At 30.4% G+C, this 19,316-nt stretch overlaps 2 protein-coding genes across 2 annotated transcripts; both read right to left on the reverse strand.

Moving 5' to 3' along the window:
- Positions 1-9,612: 9,612 nt before the first annotated feature.
- On the reverse strand, positions 9,613-12,010 carry LOC125848370 (translationally-controlled tumor protein homolog). Its single transcript, XM_049528226.1, has 5 exons — positions 11,756-12,010; positions 10,604-10,677; positions 10,361-10,489; positions 10,091-10,248; positions 9,613-9,954 (listed from the first exon to the last, which is right to left on the reverse strand). Exons 1-5 carry the CDS (start codon positions 11,781-11,783, stop codon positions 9,837-9,839), a joined length of 507 nt encoding a protein of 168 aa, XP_049384183.1. The 5' UTR covers positions 11,784-12,010; the 3' UTR covers positions 9,613-9,836.
- Positions 12,011-15,350: 3,340 nt separating this feature from the next.
- On the reverse strand, positions 15,351-17,645 carry LOC125848359 (translationally-controlled tumor protein homolog). The gene is made up of 5 exons (XM_049528215.1): positions 17,444-17,645; positions 16,331-16,404; positions 16,087-16,215; positions 15,843-16,000; positions 15,351-15,710 (listed from the first exon to the last, which is right to left on the reverse strand). Exons 1-5 carry the CDS (start codon positions 17,469-17,471, stop codon positions 15,593-15,595), a joined length of 507 nt encoding a protein of 168 aa, XP_049384172.1. The 5' UTR covers positions 17,472-17,645; the 3' UTR covers positions 15,351-15,592.
- Positions 17,646-19,316: the final 1,671 nt, after the last annotated feature.

Genomic DNA, 19,316 nt, shown 5'->3' on the forward strand with positions numbered 1-19,316 from the left:
CCGCACATTTTCACTCTTTTTATGTGGTATTTTCTATATCCTTTTAACAACGTATATATTCAGAGGCGTATCCAGGATTTCGGCTAGATGGGTGCACGATTATGAAGAAATGTATCTTAAATATAAATTTGATCATTTGACTTTTACGTTCTAAATATGAACCATTAAATTTTAAAAACTATAGATCCAAAATATATAATACAATTAGTTTTAAATTAAATAATATACACATTTGATTTAATTAGATAAAAAAAATTACAGTGCTAAATTTTTTAGGAATTTTCAATGTAAGACACTTGAAAATTTTGAAAGATTAAAGGCAAAAATACAAAAGAAAAATTAGTTGAAACGTCAAAAGTGTCACCGATAACTACTTGGAGTGGTGTTACTCAAAAAGACAAGATAGATATAAGATTTAAATTTCTATCCTCACTTAGAAAGGTGCACCTAATCATCGTATTATTATATGATACTTTGAACATGAGTTCACACATCTATATTTAAATATTTTTTAAAAAATATAACACTACTATATATAATCTAGAGAGGGGAGCATGGGTTCACGTGAACCCACGGCACCCTCTCTAGATACGCCTCTGTATATATTAAGTAACTTTGTTTGTGATTATTAATGGAAAATTTTCGCATATAGCCACTCAAAAATAGCTTAGTTATTCTCCATAGCTATAGTTTGATAATTACGCTTCGTAACTACGTGTTATAGGGAGGAGTGTGGCGAGCGAGATCGGGAGAGGGAGAGGGAGGAGAGAGGCAAGCAACACATGGCATAGAGTGGAGAGAGATGTGAATTGTATATGTATTTCAGTTATAATTGTATATATGTAGCTTCTATGTATATGTATCAATGATTGTATTTTTATATCTGCATACAATTTGAATTCGTATACAATTGAATCGAGGTAAAACATATGTATTTGTATATTCAATCTTTCTCTCTCGTTTTATACAAACACAAATGTTTTGTATAATTACCCCTCGGGGTGGCCCAGCTGTTTGAGCTTGGGACTTCCATGTTGGAGGTCTCAAGTTCGAAATCACTTGCCAGCGAAAGCAAGGGGTTTGTCTTCTGGGTTGAGCCCGTCGCACCAGGCTTACCTAATGCGGGTTACCTCTCCTATGTGGTTTGCGAGCTATTGCATAGAAGCGGGGGTTTTACCCTGTGTGCACTCAAAGGGTAGGGGAGGATTTGTATTTTTATAATTATTATGTATAGGGCGGAGATATGTATTTGTAGTTGAATATGCAGTCTCTCTCGTTTTATACAAACACAAATTATACATATGTGTTTGTATAAAGTGAGAGAGAGATTGACATAAGAAAATCGAGAGAGACTAGGCAGGGAGAGGAGAGAGGCATAAGAGAGATGAACGAAAAAGAGGAGAGTGGCGAGCGAGATTTCAGAGAGAGGCGAGAGAAGGAAGAGATGAGAGAGGCAAGAGATGGAATGTAATTATAGGTAAAAGTAAGTTTGAAATTGTAATTAATGCAAACTGTAGCTATGTTATCTAATTATGTAGTATATATTTATTTAATCGTGTAATTTTCTCAATATAATATTGATCTATACGTGAAGACCTTATTTTATTTTGGTCATTTAATATTTTCAATACTTATATTGCTAAACCTCGCATTCGATTACACATAATTTATGCAGATATTTATTATACGAAGAAAAAATCAAACATTATAGTGAAATTTTTATGGAAAGTAAAAAATGGAACCAAACATCATAAAACAATGTACAACTTTTGGAGATTAACTTTTCTGTTTTCCATTTTTCTTATCTTTTTTTGATTTCCCACTCGGTGTTCGGCATTGGAGCCCGACTAAATCTGGATTCGCGCCGGAAAGTTCCACATTGAGGGTAAAGTGCTCCCTAACAAAGGCGACTCCGTACTCAAGGAGGCTCAAACCTGAGACCTTTTGGTTAAGGATGAATGAGTACTTACCACTTCATCACAAACTCTTGTTGGTGTTTTCCAATTTTCTTATCGTAATACCTTTGTGATTATATACTCAAACTTTGCTATAATATGACAATATCTACTGTGCCAATCTAAAAATTAGTCATCCCTTGACAAAATAAGTAAACTAGTAAAATAGTAAATTGTTTTCTACTAAGTTTTTTTAAAGCTTTATCCATATAGGTTAAGGTTAAAATTAAAAATTAAAAATTAAAATCATATAAATTTATTCATTTTAAAATTAAATAAATATTTTAGATTATACGACAAAAAATAATAATTTTAATGTCATAACTTAAACAAATCATAATTAATAAAAGATCCAAATATTATTGGTCATAATATTAGAATTATGTACTTATAATTTACTCTGCAAACTAAATGATTCTAAGGGGTTGGTCAGGGAAGTAGATTTAGAGCTTGTTTGGACTGACTTAAAAAAAATAGCTTTAAATCAAAAATAAAAATTCAAACTTAAATGACTTTTTAAGTCAAAAAATAAAAAGTAGGGCTACCTACTTTTGGTTTTTAACTCATTTAAGTCATTTTAAATTTATTTTAAGTTATTTTTAACCTTGTCAAATACTTCCTAACTTATTTTAAATCATTTTTGACTTATTTTAGGTTATTTTTATACATGTCAAACACTTCCAAAAATCAAATTCTGACTTAAAAGTAGGTTTAACCAATCGAAACACCGTCTTCATTTTTCACACAAATTCACCATTAGGTAATGCAATGTCTAGTTAGTGCTTTTTCTTCATAATTTAATTAATAATATGTGAATAAGTTAGGGTGGATCTGTCTATTAATTTATATAAGTTATAATGCGAAAGAAGCATAGAGTAGTAATAATACAATATGAATTAAACACCAAAATGACAAAAGTTACCTTTGTAATAGTAAAAACAAATTCTTTTATTTAGCTTAAAATATGAACATATGTTTTAAATCATATATTATATATGGGTTGTACTGGTTTTTGCAGTATAGCCATATTAATCACCTAAATTACGTACTAATTTGTGTATTACACTTCCTACATCATTAGTTATAATTTTTCTATAAATCCAGCAACCCCTAACTGCTACCAATAATAATTGCATGTTGACCAATGACCATATTGTACGTATTTCTTAGCGTATTTTATGAAATTTGCTAGTTTGGTTAAACAAAAGAAGAAAGAGACAAAGAAAAGATTTTTAATTATTTTATTTTCTATTTACATGCTGGAAAGAAGTGGAGAAAAGAAATATTAAGTAATATTTTTTTAAAATCTAAATACGCTGAATTTAAAGTCTATTTAATTTTTTTTAAACTCTCATCAAAATTAGTCGTCATTTCTAAGAGAAATCAAAAACGTAAAAGGGGATTTTAACATCATCAGTCTTTGAATTATTTGCATAATGCTAGTGATTTTTTAACATAATATTATCGATTCATATTCTGTCTTTGTAATCTTTGTGTACTTTTTTTTGCCAAAACATTTAATAGCTTAATTTACTTGTAAAAATACTTGTCCAAATAAATCAATTTATTAACTCTTTACAAACAAATTTAATTTGTAAAATTGACTAGTATTTATAATTAAAGGGAATATTTAACAAGAAAAGATCAAACTGTAATGATTTTTTAGCGCAAAGATCATTAAATTTGACCTCCTAAACATTACTCCTTCGTCCCTATTTACTTGTCCATATTTCCTTTTTTAGTTGTCCCTATTTAGTTGTCCATTTTGATAAATCAAGAAAGGACAACAAATTTTTTCCTATTATACCCTTATTTACACTTCTTGAAAATTGTAAAAGTGTATGTTGTTTTCCTCCAATTTATTTCAATTGAATTCAAATAAGTGGTTGTAATTTTGAAGTGAAAAGTTGTCATAAGGGTAAAATTGTAACTTCACTGTGCTAATCATTGTTGCCTTAATCTGTGTGTCATTTCTAAAGTGGACAACTAAAAAGGAACGGAGGGAGTATGATTTAAACTTTAAAGTGTTACTTCACAGTCACAAATTTATTTTTGCCGGTAGGAAACATTGTAAAAGGAAGCTATGAAATATATTTAGTTGGTAAGAATTTTAACTTTTTAAATGAGGTAATTAAAGAAAAACTCAAAAAAGGCAGGACAAAATGAAAAAACAAAGATTTAAAGCAGCCATCTATTATTGTAGAAGTAAAACATTTATTAAATGGAATTAAAGTTCCACAGAACATTTAATAAGTGTATCACAAATAGTTTCAGTAGTGTGGAATCATTTATAACGTTTACTCTTCTAGAAGTAAAACACTTGATGTAATTAATTTTCTACAATTACTCTTTCTATTCTATTTTTACTGAATTTACGTCATTTAAAAAAAAATAAAAATTGAGTTGGTGAGACAATACATACATATTTTTTAAAAAAACATTTAAGGACATAATTTAAACCATAATTTTCACTATTGCTCTCTATGAAACCATAAATATAACTTTGTAAGTAGTTTAATTTATCTCCTAAAAAATACTATAAAACTTCAATAAATGAAAGGGCAAATATGAAAAATTTTCAAATAATTATTTTGAACTTTAAACAATTCAATTATTTTGAAAATATAAAAAATCTTAAAAAATTAGTTAATACGGAATAGATAGAGTAATAAATATTATTGTTACTTCAACTGTTAAAAAAAATAATAAATGGATAAAAGAATTCGACGTGAATGAGACATTAAGTAGATGTAAAAGGGAAAAAGTAACTTGGTGATAAAAAAAAATAAACAGAAGAGAAAAGGTAATTTTTCCCCATACCATGTGGGGGAAGGAGAAGATGGAAGAAAAGAATAAAGGGAAAGAAATTATAAGTTTTTTTTAGTATAAAAAAGTAAATTAAAATGAAAAGAATCATACTTATATGTTACAATACTTGCAACTTTTTTTTTTAGTAGAAAGCAATTTCTAAATTATTTATACGTTACAATACTTGCAATTTTTTTTTATTCAGTGGTAGATACCCATATTTGAGTTCGACTATTTTGAATTTGTGTCATGTAAGGCCTGAGAAGCACTCTCTACCAAAAATTTCTCCATACTCAAGGCTCGAACTCGATACTTGTAAACTCAACATCAACTATATATTCAATTCTAGTCCAATGAATTTGTCTGACGTACCTATTTTTTTTATTCGTTAAAATCAATTTTTTTTTTGCATTTTTAATGCTATTTACGAGATGTATTCTTTCTTTTATAAATACTAGACAAGATTTATTTCATGAATAAGAAAAGTAGCACATTTAATAATTATTTTTACTTAGAAAACTAGTGTATAAATAATAAAAAGTAGTACCTATTTGACCATAATGTAGTAAACCAACTGTAAAAAAGAAAAGATTAGAATAATGTCGACTAGAAGTGGTCAAACTAAGATCATTTTGGGCATTTTAATAATCAACTAGAGAGACAAAATGAGGTGGTTTCCAAGAGTCCAAATAAAAATGGAACAAGATAATGTTTGGTTTCTTGTGATTTGTGGGACTAATGTTCGTAATATTATGATAATTCAAAGTAAACATTATTTCATTCCAACCCATCACCAACTAATCGTACGCTTCTCATTTATATAACTTATATTTGAACAATTATTTATCATCAAGTTTGCTGCCCAAATGATGTTTCGCTTCTATTTGGTTAATATCTCACACTAGCTAGGTTGGTTCACCTAAAATACGTTTAACAATATCAATATTCGAAACTTTGATCATACATAAATGAATTTATTTAGTGTAAAGTTACTGAAAAAAAGCAACATTAGGAGAAAAAAGAGAGAAATATGTGATAAAAGATCATTTGCATGTAAGAGACTATATTAAAGGAGGTATTAACAAAAAGTGATAAAGTATAGAGATAGTCCTCAATTGTGAACAAGTCAAAATGAATTTATGCAATTGAATTACAAGAAAAAAAATGTTTAATTACCTATATACCAGGCTAATTAATATAAATATTTTCCAAACTATCTTCAACTAATCACTTAACAATAATCAGTTCTTCTAACAATCATTTCGATCCTTGTACTTCACTGCCTTGTGGACTCGATGACAATTGCCTCAACGCTAATTCAATTAACAGTACATAATTTTTATGATGCACACTTCTACGTAACATATCTAAGATTTATATTTTGTTCGAATTGAAATATGAAAATATAAAACATCATTAAAGATAAATTATTTGAAACTCTGAATTGTTTATTATAATTAATATCCACCCAAATATTTTTTTAGGTTGCAATAATTGATACTGACAATATTTTTACTTGTTTGTTGGAGCATTTCAAGAAAACTTTAAGTTGGGTTAAACAAAAGAAGTAAAGATAAAGAAAGGGGGAAAAAGAGGCAATGCAATTTGCAAACTTGGGAAGGAATTAGATTGCTTATAGAAAAACCAAAACAGGCCAACTTCATAGACCATTCAATTTAGTCAATCCCACATCATCTTTTAACATGGGCATGTCCAATTAGTTTTTTTTTCCGGTCGATCTGATACCTACATTGAAGCTTATATTACGTTTTGGTGTGACACCAAAAAGTCCCACATTAAGAGTAAAACGTGACTCCATCCCCAAAGAAACTTGAATATGAGACTATTGATTAAAAATGAATGAGTATTTACCACTCTACCACAACCCCGTTGATATTTCCAATTAGTTTAGTCATACACTTGTACTTTTGGCTGTCTTAATGAAGACTAGTGCACCTTTTATGACTTCTATGAACGGGAACTTGTGTGGTCCTTTGCACTTTGGCACTAGTCATCATTTTGATGAGAGGTGGGTAAGTGAAAAAGAAATTCCGTTTTAATTAATTAATTTTATTTTAATTTAATACGAAATTTTAATTTTTTTTATGGTAGTAAATCATTTTTTACTTTATTTGAATGTTAGTGTTTGATCATAATTTTTTTTAAATTTGTAAATCAAGTTATATCTTATTTTTCATTTCACTTTTCATTTTTGAAGTTGTATTAAAATATGTTATTTAAGCATGTATATTTTTTCTAATATAATTTCCAAAAGATATAATCAAACACAATTTCATTTCTAACTCCAACTCCAACTCCATAAATTTTAAATAAAGTAAAAATTATTTGAAATCAATGGCCAAACTTACACCTACTTAGATTTGAAGGGCGTAGTTAACAAGAAAAGATAAAAATTTAATGAATTTTTAGCCTAAAAATCATTAGTTCTGACCTCTTTAACACAAGGATTTATTAATTTGTTGGTCAGATATCTATCTCTGGATGGACCATAATGCAAACAGACTGACAATTCTGAATTACAACAAAAGAATAAATAAAGAAATGGATTACTCTACCCCTAGCTCTATTCTATTGTAGATTCCTAAATTTCTTTGTTTAAGTATGAGTAATTATTTGCCGCTTTATTGGTTACCGAAAGGTTCCAACTATTTTTATTTTATTTTTTTGAACGATGAAACTGATCTTTTCTTAATCAATTTTTTTGACTTAGAATCTTAAATGTTGAAAAATTCTTGATCGGATGGCTATTTTCGAATGAACCCTACGGATAGGATTCAAATTCCAATGCGAATTTTGAACTCGAAAAAAAAAACAAAGAACTATGCATGTAGACAAAGAGCAAGTTTGCTATCCCACAAATATTCTTATTCCTTTCGTGCTAATGGGGTGCCCATTTTTTAAAAATATTTTTTTGACAATTATTACGGTGCAACTCCCCCACGACCCTTTTGCTACTTTATGTACATGCATCCGTTTTAAAAAAAAAATACTGCTTAGCAAAATAAATAAATAAACAAATCCCAAAATAAGAGTTTGTTCTACAAATTTAAGACAAAAATAATAGAATAATTAATTGTATTCAATTATATCTCCATATTAAAAAACTATTGTTTTTGCTCAATTCTCATGAAACATCTAACAAATAGAGATAACATAATAAACTATACTTTATATTTATTATTTTTCATAATGAACATGAGATGAGCAAAACAATACTTATTTTTGAGACAAATGGGAGTATTAACAAGAAAAGAAGTATCTCTTTTCATGAGTCCGTTGCGTTTTAGAATACTTGTCAAGTATACTAAACTCAAGTGTCTATTTTTATTGGTTCAATTTTAAAAATCAAAAGATAATTTATTATTTTATACTTATTATTAATGCTTTAATTAATTCAAATTCAAATTCATTTTGCAAGACTTATAAAAATTAAGAATGGTACAGTAAAATTATATTTTATTATTACTTGAGAAGAATATGTTAAGTCAAGCGGAACAGGATCCCATGTCGTAATTTTTGGTGACAAAAAATAATTGAATCTAAATTAGGGTTGCAATGAATTATTATTGGAGTTGATATTTCAAATCCAAATGTTATCTTGCATGGTGAGCCAAATATGTATGAAGCATATAAACCTATTGCCATGAATTTGAAATCCAATCTCCTCTATCCAAACAAGCCTTGAATTGCTTATATTTACCATATCATTGAACTTGAAATTTAATTAAAATTAACTTAGAAACCACGGTGCATATGATTATATACATATTTTCTAGGTATTGTTTGCTAAAAGGTTTCATTGAAATCATATACTACACAAGATCAGATGGACAAACACAACGAAAAAAATGAAAGCTCAGTTAAATAATTATGATTCTATTACTCAGCCCAAGGAGTGGTATCACGACTAAAACATCTTTGCAAATGAGGTGATTTTCTAGTGATTACGATTAACAAAATGTCAGTACAACCCAAAGGGTAGAGGTTGTGGATTGCTCTGAGAGTTTCAAGAAAAAAAAAATGTTTGTGCATTAGGAGGCCTCGTAATAGTGGTTAAGATTAACCTATTGGACATGTTTAGTTCTAGAGTTCACCCAGCAAATTTTATTTTTTTTTTAAAAAGGTTCCTTGAAAAGAAGAAGAAAGAACAAGTGAACCAACAACAAATTCATAGATGAACTTGAATAAGTTGATTGGAGTTCCGTTGATAGAAAAAAGAGAGTAGAAGTGAGAATAATAACCTAAAAGATAAAAAAATAGGCTACCAGAAAGTGATTTCTTTATGAAAAATAGTTTCTTATAATCATTACTAAACACACCCAAAGTGGGATCTTATTATCTTCATAGGAGTATTTAAAATATTTTTAATCTTTCAATCTGTGTTGAAAACTAGGCCATGATTTTCCATTTTAATAATTTTGAAGTCTAATTCATACCGAGTACTGCACCACTCACCGTTGTATGCGAACTTGCATCTGTCCAATAAACTGTAGGGACAAAAAAAAAAGAACCGAGACAGCATATTCGATTAAAGGCACGAATATACTCCATTATATTAATGATTAAATGAAAAATTGAAGTAATTATAGAAAATTAGATATAGCTAAAGTAACAAATAAGTAATACATAAAAACAGAGACATTGAGTAAGAGGTAAATATCACATAAAAATAATTCCACCACCGACGCAAAATTCTCTCCATCACACAACTTGATTCTTATATTCGCATTCCACTACCACTAGTCAAAGAGAACTTTTTTTCCCCTTTGTTCAATAAAGTAGACATAGCTGACCTAGAAATATCTAACAACACATTGAATAGGCAAAATTGAAAATCAATAAAAGACCAACTTCCAATTCAATCAAGGATCATTTGCTATCCCACAACAATAAAACTATATAATGTAGAAAAAGTGCAGGCACTGGTTACAACAAGTACCCAAGGTTTAGAAGAAACAGAGACATAAATAAGCAAAAAGGACCAAAATATTAAAACTACATGAAACATAAACTCCAATGCAAAACTTCTAGCAGAAGGACTCCACCAGACATCTAGCACTTGATCTCCTTCAAGCCAGGTGCAAGGTACAAAAAGGTAGGATCAGCTGAACCATCTTTGTAGTACGCAAACACCAGGGCACTGTCGTCACTCATGCTCTCACCAACAAAGCTGCCAGCACACACACATAGTATCAGTTTCTATTTCAAGGTGCCGAGTATGTAGAAGGAAAACAAAACAGATTCAACTTCAGTAAGAATTAGCTTAGACAATGTCATAAACTGATTAAGAGTGAAAATGAACATACAATTGAAAGTCCTTGAGCTTTGGCAAAAGGAACTTAGTTGCTGATTCAATGTTCTTTTTAAATGCATCTTGTGCTTCTCCTTCTAGCTTGGGTGTCAGGTTCTTGATGTATCTCTTAATGAAGGTAACAAATTGTTTCTTGTCGAAAGCAGGTTGCTCCTGCAAATAGCAAACCGTTATTTATTCACATATAATTAACAGGTATGTTAAAATCGACTCATATTTCCATAACTATAAATCAACTCAAATTTCCATAACTATGTATACAAACCTGAAGTCTAAAAGTGTCAACAATATCGACAACCTTGACAGCTTGATCATCCACGCCTTCATCTTCACCTCCACCCTCAGCAGAAGGATTTGCCCCAATGTTCACATCAACGGCACCTTGAACAACCCACTGTAATGTAACCAACACACCACATTATTTCTTTTTACATAGACTAGTTAGCCCACCAAAATTTGGTTGCTAATATATGGAAATTTGGGAGCAATAATTAACTGGAGACCCTACCTTCCCTTGAACTTCCCAAAGCATTCCATTCTCGATTTCTTTGTAGGGAAATGAGTCTGAGAGAAGCTCATCACCTGCAATATGTTTTCAAGTGTTCTAAATTTCAAAAGTAGCAACATATCATAAAGGGGGCCATATATGAAAACCAAAAATTCCTACAAGCTGAATGTCCTCTTTCAAAGTCTGTACAACAGAAAAAACCCTACATGCTCTGAGAATCCAAATCGCAGAGATATATAGGAAACCATTGAGATTGAGTGCAAAAAACAAGGTAAAACTCAACAGTTTGTCCAAAACAATAGTAACAGCACTCTAGAAACTAGGGAACTTGTGCATATAAAGAAACTCGGAGGTGCACCAAACAACCAATAATACAGCTAACCAATAGAAGAATCAAAGATCAAACAGAAAAAAGAAGAAGAAAGAAGCCTGCATACTCTAATTTTCTTTATGATTACCGTAGCCCAGATAAACTATAAGATGTTCAAATTGATACTGAAATTACTAGAATCCACTGCCTTCATAATTTTTTTTTTTGCAGATCTATGGAGCTTGCGCAAGAACACATCTTTTAATGTTTGTTACATAAAATTGACAAAATTTGCACTATAAACAGATAGGTAGAGTAAATTAAGTGTTGCTCACAGCTCACACAAGAAACAACAAAAATCAAGATCTCGTGGATCCAAATCACTCATACACATTATTCAGGATTAAAGGTAAAAGACTTTGGGGATTAAATCGTCTAAGATTGGGTTGAAACATAAAATCCAGATCAGATCCAGTTCCATAATTCCCCCAATAATCAATAAATAAAAAAAGAGGAAGCGTTAAGAGCTTAGGACCTCGGGAAATCATTCAGTAACACCAGCTAAATCAACCAGATCTTATCAAGCATCAAAGAAACAAAAATTCATACAAAATTTCATTATCTTTAGAAAAAAAACTGACTCATCAATATCAGATACAAGCCAACAAAACAATACTATCCGAAACAAACTCAAGATCATAAATTTTCAACCAAAAAATTAACACAAAACATAAGCAAGAGAATGACGGAAAACGATAACCAGAAAAAAATATATTAAAAAAAAGCTCAAAACAGAACCGGACATTCTATAAAAGTAAAGAAACACAAAGATTAAAAGGTACCAGTGAGGAGATCTTGATAAACCAACATGATGGCAGATTAGCCTTTTACTTTCTCTCTCTAAAAGGGAAGAGGAGTACAATAAGAAGAGAGAGGAAGAAAAAAGACGTCTAATGAAGGCTCGAGAGCGTTGCACGGGTATTTATAACCGGAGAATTCGGGATTGCTGTAACAGAGTGGGATTTGGAATTTATAATCTAAAATAAACCGACTTAAATTTCAAAATTACGTAGTTACATAACCCATTTTTTGTAGGGTTCGGCCGCCGCAGTCCGCACCAGGGTGGATTAAAATTACCTTGATTAAGAGCCCGTTTACATAGCGGTTGGAAGGTAAAAAATGTCTCTAAAAATATTTTTTTTTAAAAATTAAGTGTTTGACAAATTTTTAAAATTGCTTTTAAATGAAGTAGAAATATTTTTTCTGCCGTTCTGAATGTTGGTAAGAAGCTTAAAAATTTTTGCTTCTTGAAAAGAAAGAAATAGAAAATTATTTTTTGAAGACTAAAATATCTCTTCCACATATTTATCAATATATTACTTATTAATTAATTAGCATATCTCATAAGTTTGGTTAAGTTTCATTCAAGAATTTTATTTTTTATTTTTTATATAATAAAATTTAATTTAATTTTATGTTTATATATTATTATTTTATATTTTATATATTATTTTACATTTTCTTTTACAAAATTAGAAACAAACGTAATAACGATTTTTTTGTAGGATTAAAAATATGAAGAATTTTATTTATTTTTGTGGTGAATTTTTCATATATAGTGATTTAATTTGTGGAATGATTTTTAAATTTGTTTTGCTTGATATTTTTAATTATATTAAATCATCATGTTAATATTATATTAATATTTTATTTATTTATTTATGTATAATATTAATTGAAAATTTAAATATGTATATTTTAATTAAAAAATTTGCAATAGATATTTAAAATAGTTTCTCTCTATAAAATAAATTAAAGTACGTTGACACTTATCCCCTTTTTTGTAATTTGACACTCAAAAACACCTTTTTAAAAAAATTAGCCAAACACAATTTCTTATCAAAATCACTTTTCAAATGAATTAGTCAAATACAAATTGCACCTTTTTAAAAAATCATTTTAAAATAGTACTTCTAAAAATAAACAGTTCTTAGCAGTAATGCCAAACATTAAAAGTAGGAGATAAGTATCAAAAACACACTTAAATTATTTTCTATTTTTGAGTTTCATACTTAAAATATTGGAATTATGAGTATCATACAAAATTATCACTTATTAATTTGAGAAACACACCTCAATAATGTGTGTAATGCACTCTCTCTTTTATTTAATCGGAAAAATTCTATTTATTAAATCACTCAATTTATTTAATTAATTTTTTCAATTAAAATTTGTTAATATAGACTTTTTATTTAAAATCAAAATTATAAGAAGTAAAAAGATATCTATTTCTAAGAATCATCACAAATTTTAAATCAACAGTAACAAAAACCCATAAATCAAAATCAATCTTCAGATAGACTAGACAAAAAGCCATATATCTAGAAAAAAAAATTAAAAATTTTGATTCTAAATAAATACTTATATCTAACAAATTTTAATGAAAAAATCAACTAAATAGATTGAGTGATTTGTATATAAAACATTGTTGAGTAGATTTTGAATTTAAAATTGAGTGACTTTTTGAGAGAGAAAAACATAGTTAAGTGATTTTTGAATTAAAATAAAAAATATAAAGACTTTCTGAAAGAAAACTTCATAATCAAGAGAACAACTAATTCATTATGCTATCTATTCGTGAGGTTTCCGTTTTGCGATGGAATTCATGTTCAGGTCCTTATATATATGTAGAGGCGAACTCACGATTTGAAGACAAAGGGTGCACCATTAATACACGTCAGCTAAAATATGTCACCCAATGATGATTCGTATGATAATTTTACTAAACATAAAAATATAAAACTAATATAATAATGTATAAATATGAATTGAATTGAATCTATTACATATAATTTGCTTTGAGGAGTGGTGATTTTGAAGTTCATTTTGCAGCATGAGGTCTAAGTTTAAAACTAGCCATCCACTTTTTAATTCAATATTTTTAAACTTTTGCAATGTTTAAATCAATGCACCTAAATAGTTTTTGTATCTTTGAGTGCCTAATAAAATATTAAAATATATATCATATCTCAACGTATATATACACACACATATATATATATACAATTTTTGAAGTTAATGGGTGTATGTGCACCATCTTCATGAATGAGTGCTTGGTGCGGTAGGTGAAAAATGAGAAACAATGTGAATTGGAATTATTATTAAAAAAAAACTGAAAAATGCAAAAAATATTCTTGAACTATACGAAATAGATTTTTCTTTAATCGTATAAAAACAATTCTGATTCTCTTTCACACAAATAATAATAATAATAATTATATTTATATACTTTTATAAAATGACAAAGCCCCTAAATGAAATGTTAATCAACTTATTAAGTACCAGGCTTATTGAGGCGGATAAGAACCGTATGAAGATGTATTTTACAGATGGATCATAACACGTGATATAGCATGTGATTTGTGAACAAGCGATATAACTGACAAAAAATTGTTTATACAGAGATGAAGGCCAATTTGCCTAATTGAAACACATGTCTAATGTGACAACTGACATTATCTTACTAAATTATGAAACTATACAACCGTCATAACTCATATGGGTGGGATAGATCTTGATATACCCATACTTTGTAAGCATATGTACAATAAAATAGCACTAGACACAGTTTAAGTCCAGGTAGAAGTAGAGCTCACCGACTATACAAGTATATATACAACATGTACTCGTAGAGCTCACCGACTATACAAGTATATATACAACATGTACTCGTATATCTGAAAGAATAACATATGACGAGCACATGTAAGATATGATACCATAACTCTCATGTCTTTCTTAGCTCGTTATACACGTCTTAAGATTGTTCATTAAAAAGTAGGCACATGATATATTACTATTAATATTATTATTGCCTTTGGATTCTTGTGTCTTATATAGATTCAACTGACCAACTGAATAATTAATTCTCGAGGGCAATATTGATACATGAATTCTGATACATTGCTAACCAATCACTTGTGAATGTCAATTGCATATGCAACCAATCTCATAACACCTGTTGTACACGAGGGCTTAAACACATGAGGGTCTGCTCTGCTGTATCAGGCATAAAACAAGTGAGAGTCACCAAAACCAATCTTGTGCACGAGAACACATTAATCAAATGATAAGTGAACACGTGACCACCTCTCTTGGTCGATTGAGTCTCTCTAGCATTCTTTGACCTAGACTTCATTCATCCATCTAAGGGAGATATGTGGTCGTTCCTTGCGGAAAAATAAATTTTAGTCCTACATACCTTGATTCCCCAATTCATATAATTATGAAGCATCGACCTTTCCTTTTAGGCATCCATTTTTTTCAACAACAAATGACAAGTAAAGAAGCTATATTAGCAACTAACCAACAAGTTCAGGTCGTATCAAATATATGTCAAAAGCTAGATGAGCGACACGTTCGCAAGGCCTCAGAGAGTTGAATCAAATAGGCAAAATTGCTAATCAATAGAAGAGAACACTTTCAATTCAATCAGAGGGTCATTTGCTGTGTCCCACATAATAAGATTTTATAATGAAGAAAAACTGCAGGTACTGGTTACAACAAGTACCAAGGTTTAGAAGAAACGGACACAAATTAGCAAATAGGACCAGATATTGAAACTACATGAAACATAAACTCCAACGCAAAACTTCTAGCAGAAGCACTCCACCAGACATTTAGCACTTGATCTCCTTCAAGCCAGGTGCAAGGTACAAAAAGGTAGGATCAGCTGAACCATCTTTGTAGAACGCAAACACCAGGGCACTGTCGTCACTCATGCTCTCACCAACAAAGCTGCCAGCGCACACACATAGTATCAGTTTCTATTTCAAGGTGTCAAGTATGTAAGGAAACCAAAATCCATTCAACTTCAGTAAGAAATAGCTTAGACAACGTCATCATAAATTGATATCAAAATGGACATACAATTGAAAGTCCTTGAGCTTTGGCAAAAGGAACTTAGTTGCTGATTCAATGTTCTTTTTAAATGCATCTTGTGCTTCTCCTTCTAGCTTGGGTGTCAGGTTCTTGATGTATCTCTTAATGAAGGTAACAAATTGTTTCTTGTCGAAAGCAGGTTGCTCCTGCAAATAGCAAACCGTTATCTATTCACATATAATTAACATGCATATTAAAATCGACTGAAATTTCCATAACTATGTATACAAACCTGAAGTCTAAAAGTGTCAACAATATCGACAACCTTGACAGCTTGGTCATCCACACCTTCATCTTCACCTCCACCCTCAGCAGAAGGATTTGCCCCAATGTTTACATCAACGGCACCTTGAACAACCCACTGTAATGTAACCAACACATCACATTATCTCTTGTTACATAGACTAGATAGTCCACAAAAATTTGGTTGCTAATATAAGGAAATTTTGGGAGCAATAATTCACTGGAGACCCTACCTTCCCTTGAACTTCCCAAAGCATTCCATTCTCAAGCTCTTTGTAGGGAAATGAGTCTGAGAGAAGCTCATCACCTGCAATATTTTTTTTGAAGAGTTTTAAGTTTTCAAGAACAGCACCATACCAAGAAAGGGCCATAAACAAAAATTTTAAAGCCACGGTTACAAACAACAGTATGTACAAAGACAGAGTTACAAACAAGCTATGAATAGTGAATTTTCGCATATCAAGCAGAGACAGCAACTTTAAGGTGCACTTAACAATAAATACTTTAATGGATTAAGTTATGATTACTGTAACTCAAATAGCCTTCAAGATGTTTCATTGAACCAGAACTATTTTTTATATGACAAGGAAAACCCACAGCCGCTACCCACCCCGTTCCTAATCAATAGCTCCCAAACCACCACACAAGAGAGGTAACCCATACTAGGCAAGCCCGATACTCAACCCAGAAGGCAAACCTGTTGCTTTTGCTGGCAAGAGGTTTCAAACTTGAGACCACCAACTTTTGGGACCTTGCAAAAGTCATCTTTTTGTGTTTGTTACATAAATTTGCAGTAACCGGATACATAAAACTAGGATTTCCTAAATAACATACGGCACAAGTCTAGCTAAACTAGAAGCAACCAATATTAAGACTTTACGGATCCAAATTACTCATATATGGCTCTTATATACAATATTACATCATAAAGCAAGGTAAAAAACATTGAGATCAAATCCTCTACAAGACTGTTAAAATATAAGATCCAGATTAGTAGATCTAGTTCTTAATTCCCAATAAAAAAAGAAACAAGAGATAGCACCGCCTTAATAGTTTAGGGCCTTTATGCAGACCACATAGTCAGTAACATCAGTCACAAATCAACCAGATCGTATTGATAGCTTCAGATCAAACAACAAATAAACAGAAAACTGCGCAAAATTCCATTATCGTAAAACAAAAGCGGAATCATCAACAAGCGCCAATCATCCAAGAACGATTCGCTAAACAGAGTGCTGAAACAAAACTACTCTAACTTCAATATTACAACTTTCTACCAAAAATTTAACAAAATATAACAAAGAGTGTGACAGAAACTAGAAAACTGAAGAAGGATAGAAGATTACCGGTGAGGAGATCCTGATAAACCAACATGGTTGAAGAGTAGCCTTTTGCTTTCTCTCTCTAAAAGGGATGATTGATAGGAAGAGAGAGGAAGAAAACGACGGACCAGTGAAGGCTCGAGAAGGAGGGTTTTGGGTGGTGTACGGCGTCTTTATAGCTGGAGCGCTTGGTAAATTGACCAAATAAACCCGACTTCAATCCGGAATTACGTGATTGCCTGTCCCAATTTGAGTAGGGTTCTGAATGCCGCCGCAGTCCGCATCATGTCACAACAGGAGAGAAGGCAATTTTACGCTACTGCCCCCCCGCCCACAATCATTTTACGCTACTAACCAGAATCAAAATATGTTTATTCTAATTTATGTGAGTTTTTTAGGGGACGTAAAGTATAAAATTCAACACACACAATACCATATGTTTGGTTAGAAAATTAGAAAACTATATAACTAATATATGTTTAAATTATGAGTCAATCTATCTATTATTTTATACAGGGTAAAACATGGAATAAATTATACCTGAATAAAAATATAAATTGACAATGTTGCCTTTCACTCTCAATCAAATATACACCACTTCTTTTTAGATAAATATTCAGATCTTCTCTCCATATCCGTAGATCTAGAAAAATAGATTGAAAAACTTTCAATATGGCGTTCTTTCTTTGAGGTTAGAAGTTCTGAAACTCAAAATTTGGCTAATCTTGTTTTATTTTCTTCTTTTTCTCCTCCTGTTTTCTCTTTTTGTGTTTTTCCTCTTGTTAATCTGATGAGAGACGAATGAAATTCTAGATCTTCTTAGTATTTTCTAGTTAAGTTGATGTTTTAGTACACCTAAATTTGATGTGGGTTTTGTTTTGTTTGTTCGAAAATTGTGCTTTCTGAAAAATGGGTTCATTAAGTTTTGTTGTTTTAGCTTTTAAAATTGCAAAAGATGAACATGTTATTTGCACTTTGACAAAATAATATTAGTATTCTAGCTATTGAAGCCAAACAAAAATAAACATTTTACCCTGTTTTTCAATGTTTCTTTTCATTTTTTTTAATAAAATTGAACATTCTAGTATGAAACCATCTATTACCTTCCTATTGTACACAATGTGTCTGCAATAATTAGTTAAGTAACATGATTGATATTTTTTTTTCTTTTGGATTCAATTTGATAATGATGTTGCAATTTTTAAATGAAAAATAGGTGTAAATGGATTCTCAGCGATGTTGAATGCTTTATGATCCTCGAGGAGATTGTGATACATTCGTATATTGTCCTTATTTATTTTTTATGGCTATTTACATCATGTTATTAAGAAACCAATCTAGAAATAGACGAGTCATTCGATATTGTATGAGTGCTAGAATTCCTAAAATCTTGTCTCATCTAAATGTTCTCATTCGTGACAATGATATTGTATGTATTGACAAGCTTAGGATGGATAGAAGTGCCTTTCACATTTTAGCCTCCTTAGCCAAGAATATTGGAGGGTTGACTGATAGTTAAATTATGTCGAGTACTGAAAAGTTAGCAATGCTCTTAAATATTTTGGCTCATCACGAAAAGAACAGGCCTGTCAAAGTTGATTATATTAGATCGGGGTGGAGTGTAAGTTGATCCTTTAATGAATGTCTAAGAGTTATTCTTAAACTAACTCTAGTGTTACTTGTTAAACCTAATATGGTGCTCAAAGATGATACTGATGATCGATGGAAATGGTTTAAGGTAGGTAAATCTCAATCTAACATTTGATTTACTACAACAAACTTGAAATATTATGGTAAAAATGTTTTTATTTTTAATAGTCCTTCAGTATTTAGAATTGAATTTATCTTATAGGGTTGTCTTGGTGCATTGGATGGTACTTACATTTCCATTAGAGTT

This window comes from Solanum stenotomum, chromosome 1 (assembly GCF_019186545.1).
Source record: "Solanum stenotomum isolate F172 chromosome 1, ASM1918654v1, whole genome shotgun sequence".
Taxonomy (NCBI): domain Eukaryota; kingdom Viridiplantae; phylum Streptophyta; class Magnoliopsida; order Solanales; family Solanaceae; genus Solanum; species Solanum stenotomum.

What these genes read in the sequence shown, in the direction of transcription:
- LOC125848359 (XM_049528215.1), bottom strand. Translation starts at nt 17,471, where the DNA reads ATGTTGGTTTATCAGGATCTCCTCACCG. An exon ending in TTTGGGAAGTTCAAGGGAAG is followed by an intron (nt 16,216 to 16,330) that starts GTAGGGTCTCCA and finishes GTTACATTACAG; the next exon opens with TGGGTTGTTCAAGGTGCCGT. An exon ending in TTGACACTTTTAGACTTCAG is followed by an intron (nt 16,001 to 16,086) that starts GTTTGTATACAT and finishes TGCTATTTGCAG; the next exon opens with GAGCAACCTGCTTTCGACAA.
- LOC125848370 (XM_049528226.1), bottom strand. Translation starts at nt 11,783, where the DNA reads ATGTTGGTTTATCAAGATCTCCTCACTG. An exon ending in TTGACACTTTTAGACTTCAG is followed by an intron (nt 10,249 to 10,360) that starts GTTTGTATACAT and finishes TGCTATTTGCAG; the next exon opens with GAGCAACCTGCTTTCGACAA. An exon ending in AAGCTCAAGGACTTTCAATT is followed by an intron (nt 9,955 to 10,090) that starts GTATGTTCATTT and finishes GTGTGCTGGCAG; the next exon opens with CTTTGTTGGTGAGAGCATGA.